The 6,268-nt window shown below is 46.1% G+C and overlaps 1 protein-coding gene across 1 annotated transcript; it reads right to left on the bottom strand.

Moving 5' to 3' along the window:
• Positions 1-2,183: 2,183 nt before the first annotated feature.
• Positions 2,184-5,282, bottom strand: CCR75_004479 (uncharacterized protein; the record flags this gene model as incomplete). Its single annotated transcript, XM_067962565.1, has 1 exon — positions 2,184-5,282. The coding sequence occupies one exon, from the start codon at positions 5,280-5,282 to the stop codon at positions 2,184-2,186; it is 3,099 nt and encodes a 1,032-aa protein (XP_067817808.1).
• Between the last annotated feature and the right edge of the window lie 986 nt (positions 5,283-6,268).

The following is a 6,268-nucleotide window of genomic DNA, read 5'->3' as shown; positions in this document are numbered from 1 at the left end:
GCATCTATTTGAAGCAAAAGCCATCTCATCTTCCCGGGCAATATTACTAGCCGTCCGTACCATACTGACAACACAAGCTGTCTCGTCCTTAAATGGCAGCATATCCGAGCAACAAACGCAGGTAGAGAACCAATCTAAAGAAATGTGGAATGCTGTTGACACCATAAAAAAATCGATCGATAAAACGCTCGAAGTTGCAGAGTTAATGGCCTCAAAGGAATTAAGTTCACTGACCCCAATACTCGGGAAAAGAATTGGAATCAGCCCCTCAAAACAAGTTGCCTCTCAACTTGGCCGTCTAGGCAAACTAGCTTCATCGGGGTTATCAGATTCATTGACTTCAGCGTCGTCAACAAGTCTGGAGAACATACGAAAAGCTGGCCGAACACTTCACAAAGCACTCGAGCTACTGGCAGGACTGCACGATGGGTTTGCAAGCGTACTGGGCACGATGGATGAAACGTGGGGGCTGGTCGAAGAGCAATTTAATGCCACTGTTCAACAGGTCGCCAAATTGCAAAAAGAACTCGAATACGCGGTTGAGTCTACTACACAGCAAGTTAGTCGCACAAGCGCCGCGGTTATGACAAGCTTGAACCAAACTCACGAGGAAATTTCAAACGCGTTCGATATTCTTCAAGAAAAGTGGCAAGATACTTTTAAACAGGTAGTGGGAAACGGCTTTGCGCCATGGCAACGACTGGGAGACCAACTCGTAGCAGAGCTCACAGCCAATCAGCGGCAATCTATCAGACCGAGCAGCTCTATTCAACGCAAATTTGTATTGCCAGACAGAAAGTCAAACTTAACTTTGGACCAAACCCAAGCAAGACTTCCACGAAACAAAGTCTGGTTAAATGTAACGTCACCTGCAACAGTTAACAAAGACGAATTTGACATCGACACTGCCGTATTGCGCGCATCGCTGATTGACATTAGTGTTTTCATGACGCAAGTTATCTTCTATTTGGATGTTGGTCGTCTTACTCTTCTAGCTGCAGATCTTGCAGTAGGGCTTATCACTGAGTCATATTCGGATATGCCGATGCTTGACTTCCGAGGAATCACCACAGTCGATACAATTGGAAGTGTTTGTGAAGTCTTTCTCTGTCAACATAGCTTAGCCGCTATCTGCTATACGCTAGTAGCGAAAATTTCTGAATTGATGTATGCTTTCGTGGCGTTTCTTATCGCATTTGGCACCGCCTTTATTGTGAATGCAGGTCTTTTCATGTGGAAGCAAGACCACAAAGCGCATTGTGGATTTCCTCAGAAGACCACTACTTCTCCGACAGTTATACAAAAGCTTACACGAATTTACTTTGAAAACAGCGGCAACAAGAGCAATTTTATTGTTGATCCACTTGATGAGATTGAGAAGTACGCCACTATCATTAACGATTCAATCCGCAATGACTATGGTGCTTTAAGGCTGGATGCAGCAGTCGTGTGGAGAAACCAGTCTGCACTACTGGATGATTTAAACGATTTTTCGGACACGACAAGCAGCTTATTTCGAATGTTGCAACACTGCACCGAAATTGACAATACTTCGATGAGTGTTGCTCTCGCGTATACTCCTAGTCAGTGTCTGACTCGCGCAATAAGCAACACATCTAAAATTATTCCGCTGCCTTCCGTGACGGAAAAATTAAGTAAAAATGCCTTATTTTTCGTGCGCTCAACCACCGCCTCTTGTTTTCCAAGCGATGGACCTGGACGTGAACACATTGTCACGAAACTGCAGCATGATCTCTCATGTGCAACAGAAAAAGCAGTGTATCTCTCTATTTCTTCGTGGTGGCTATTGGCTGTCATATTCTTTGCAAACCGATTTGTAGTAAGGATGATCATTAAAGCAGCAGGAATGTATTGGTGGCGCTGTTTGAGTGCCAATCGGCTTCATTTCATTGGATTCTGCGCCGAAGATGGAGACATTGTGGATAGCGGTGAGAAGCTGTCCACGGCAATCAAACAACATCTACAACAAGCAAAATGGCTTATTGTTGGCCGCTTTGTTGGCATTGGCTGCACCTTCATCTGCGTTTGCGTCGTTATTACCACAACATTTGTTGGTGTTGTCTAAACATAACCAAAATTATCTCTTGCCCAAGCAAATTATTATTCACCGGCACAGGCACACATAGTACCGCATCATTTAACTTGTCAATTTTTCAAAGCTACTACTCAATCGCTATAATTTCAGCTAAACCTTGTAGCGCAGTAGAAAGCGAATTATCGGCTTCATCCCAGCTTTCAACTTTCCGGCCGTCAACTACAGCTTGGTTTTCTGTCGCCTTCGCGAAGCAAACGCGAAATGCGCGTACCTCGATCGCCTGCAGCGTAACTGACGTACCTTTTACTGGAAGTGATCGAGTAGATAAGTTGTTAGCGTCGTCTATTGTCTGCCACTGCATATCGACTCCCTTGTCCTCGGCAACCATCTCTTTTGTGCCGGTCAAAACCAACTCAGTCACCACCGATACGACCATTTTCCTTACAGTAAACAAGGTCGAAAAGTCTACAGTGACTGGCTTCGACAACGTCAAGTGCTCATCCAAAGCGTACAAGTGCGTTAGACGTACCATCAAGCACTGCTTTGTCAGCTCCGACAACGTTGTTAAGCCAACGTTCTCAGGAAACTCGCCTACTAATAGCCACGGCACCTTCGCTTCTACCTCAGATGGAACGGATTTGCGGTATATTAATAGCGGACGAAAAAATTGCGACTCCATTTTCGAACGGATGCTGCGCATGCCATCTTCGGCTGAGTCTACGTTGATAAAAAAACTGCCCCGTACACTAAGACCCTTCGTCACGTGCTGCTTCGAGGCAAAATCATAAACGGACTCGGTCTCATTCAGGTTCTCAGACACGCCTTTGCTGTCATCAGCCAGCAGGCGACGGTGAACCATCACCTCAACTTGGCCGTCGACAAGACTTGCCGCTCCTTGTGCCCGATCCGTCACCACATTCAACTGGTGCTTTGCGTCCTTAATGTACGCTCCGGTGGTAATTGGAAAGTAGTTGGCAGCCACCATCTCCTCATTATCGTGTAATGTCAGATTCCACGTGTCGCGATGGTTGCGCACACGCTTCATAAATTCGAGTCCATTGGAATCCGTGTACAGCGTCGCATCAGATGCAATGCTATTCAACGAGTCGAAGCGTAAAATCACCTCCTTGCCTTTATTGTCATCAATCGGGATCGGCCCAACTGTCCACTCAATCTCCAAAAACTCATCGTCGTCGTTCACGCGATACTCAAGCGTGACCCAGCTGCTAATTTTAAATGCCACACGTGGCACACTAGTGCGAGCTCCAGCACTAGTTTGCAAATTCACCATTGTCACGCCCGCTGTATTACGTGCGCCTCCATCATGCTTGTTGTCAGTGATAGGATACGTCTTGTTTCCATCTGGACGGAATACATATGCGCCAGACTTCGCGCCGTCACCCTGATACGCCTGATAATATGCCACGTCAAGCGAGAGCGGAATTTGGATGTTTTTTTTCTTGTTTGCAAGATTTACGATCAAGCCCGTGGTTTTGTTAATCTCTGCACGTATCAAGGAGTTTTCAAGCACTACCACGTTGTCGTTCAAAGCATGCGTTTCAGCGCTGACTTGTTCGTCGTTAAGATCCTCTTGCTTAACTAAAAATCGATATGAGCTCAATGGCTTTAGCTCTGCGCTGAAGACTAACGAGTACGGGGCCACGAGCGTCTCAGGGTGCACAGGAATCGCCACATATACATTTTGGTCGCGAACTTTGGCATCATCAGACAGCACCGTCACGGCCGCTGAATTGTGCATTATCGGGACCGTTAATGTCTGTATACTTGTATGCGCCAGGGCGTTGTGCACTAGGACTTCAAAATTCTTATTCTGGGTAGACACATCGCACACACTTGTATTTGTCATAATACAAAAATGATACGACTCTTTCTCTCCGATAACAAACAGCACTTCGTTTAGCTCCTTCTCAGCTTTAACAATGCCGTCATATAAACGGAGTACGTAATCATTCGTGACGCTCTGCTTTTCCGTACCAGAGAGACCGTCGTGATGCTGTATAAGCGCCACTGCACGTTGCAGTGCGACCAATTGAGCTGAATGATGACTTTGATAGACTGCATCCAGCTGACGGACTTGCTGCAGCAGCGTGTTTGACACACGAGCGAATCGCTTCAAAGTGGGTCGGCTCGTGAAAAATCCAGACCAGTAATCATTTCGAGCGGATCCGTAAGGTAAAAAATCATCCGTCTTGATGCTCCACGTGAGTCCTTCCTTTCGCTTTAAGTCCGTGTAGTAAGACAAATTCGAGTATAAAACGTTAATTCGCCCGTCTTGGTTTACGTAGTGAATAATTTTGTCCATGTTTTTAAACCAATGACGGGAATTGTCGTACTGGAAGTCGCAGCCCATCGGAATAAAGACGTGATTTCCCTTTGACGCATCTCCTCGCATCTTGGCATTTTTAACAAAGTCTTCCACCTCATCGCAGACATCATAGTCATGAAGGGCAGCGTCGTCTTGAATCTCATTAGCATTTTCCCCAAAGTCAAATTTACTGGGTGGGCAGTAGTGATCAATAATTTCTCCAGTAAACACTTGCGATGCCTTACCTCGCGACTTGCTGGGACGCCAAATGAATTCAAGCTCTTTATTTTTCTTCCGATTCGCATAATCCTGATAGTCAATTCGTGCAAAGTAAAGCGCGTCGAAGCCAACACCTTGAGATAGCAGCGAGCCCTGCGTCGCCGAATGGCCAAAAGGATCGATCTGCCAGCCGATGCGCGGACTGATGCCGAACTCGTCCATTAGCAGCTGATGACCGTACGCCGTCTGATCAATCATGGCAATATAGTGCGGTGTAGCTTCATCGTGCATGCACCAGCCACCGTTGACCGTAAGGTCCAAACGACCTTCTTTCACGAGCTGCTTGACCATGCTACGCACTTCGAAGCCCTGTTCGTGCCACCAACGTTGAAAAAATGACTGCTCGACGAACATAAACTGGCGGTCAGGGTTGCGCAAAAGCTCCTCGACGGCGGTATCCAGTATGTACTGCACTCTTTGGACGTAGTATTGGTCCACACTGATGAGCCATCCAGGATCATCATGCGAGTGCGCAATAAGATGCACGTTAAGCTTGTCAGGGGCTACACGGCTCGATGTCTTGTAATTACCATCATAAGGAGGCTGCCATTTGCTAGGATCGCACGATGCAGAGGCGACAGCAGCAAAGGACGCCGCTGTCAAGATTCGAAAAACGCGCATTAGGGACGATTCTATGAGTGCGGATCGCGATCTTTTTTTTCAACTTTTGTGCGCGACCAAAAACAGAAAAAAATGTAATGGGAATATTACTCGAACATTCATCTTAAATATAAAAATCTGACATTTAAAAAGGTACTCACAAATTTCAGCATTTGCCGATTTTACCGAATATAAGCTAATTTCGGCGTTAGCCAGCTTAAAATCGGCTTGTACCTAGCACTCATGTATGCTCTAAAATATTGGAACAGGACGCGCTGCTTGGCCTGAAAGATGCCATTCAGCTTCAAGTTTGTCATTGACTGACGGAAGTCGTCTTTTTTCCCACTTTAAAACTGAGTAGTCGCTTTCGACCGACGTGGTGTTGGCATACTGTAACGGGGCACTACTGACTTGTACTGCCTCAGTGCGAGTGATGCTCACGTAACGGGGAACTACATTTCGTACTGCTTCAGTACAAGTCCACTTCGCACTGCTTCAGTTGCGAGTGGTGCCTCGCGTTATTTCATGTAACGGGCTAAAGTTGCCCTAATTTTACACAGTCCCCATTAAGTACATTTGGTACTTAAGGGGATGGTCAATTACTAAATAATAGTAATTAGACCCAACACTCGGGTGTGGTGCACATTTGTGACCAACCCTTGTGGATGTGATGCACATGGGTGCATTCACATTAGGAGGGATGACGCCCAGCGTCATCCATGATGACGGCTAGCGTCATCAGTTACGCGAGGTATCTATAAAGATACGCTCGCAATACATATTAAATGATATCTATAGAGATATCATTTTAATTGGTAAAAATAGGTATTTGTATTTAATTCTATTAAATATAAATCAGTCTGAAATTTACTACCTACTTGGTAAGTGCGCACGAGGAGACGGATTACCGCTCCCGTGACGTCACTTCACCAGAGTTCTTAGTGTGTTGGGTGAGGTCGCTTGCGCGCCCACCACAACTACCTCACTGCACGCAAGAGAAGCAGGTG

Source organism: Bremia lactucae, linkage group LG11 (assembly GCF_004359215.1).
Source record: "Bremia lactucae strain SF5 linkage group LG11, whole genome shotgun sequence".
In the NCBI taxonomy this organism is placed as follows: Eukaryota; Oomycota; class Peronosporomycetes; order Peronosporales; family Peronosporaceae; genus Bremia; species Bremia lactucae.
Note: the sequence above shows the minus strand (reverse complement) of the source record. Positions and strands in the feature narration are given on the sequence as shown.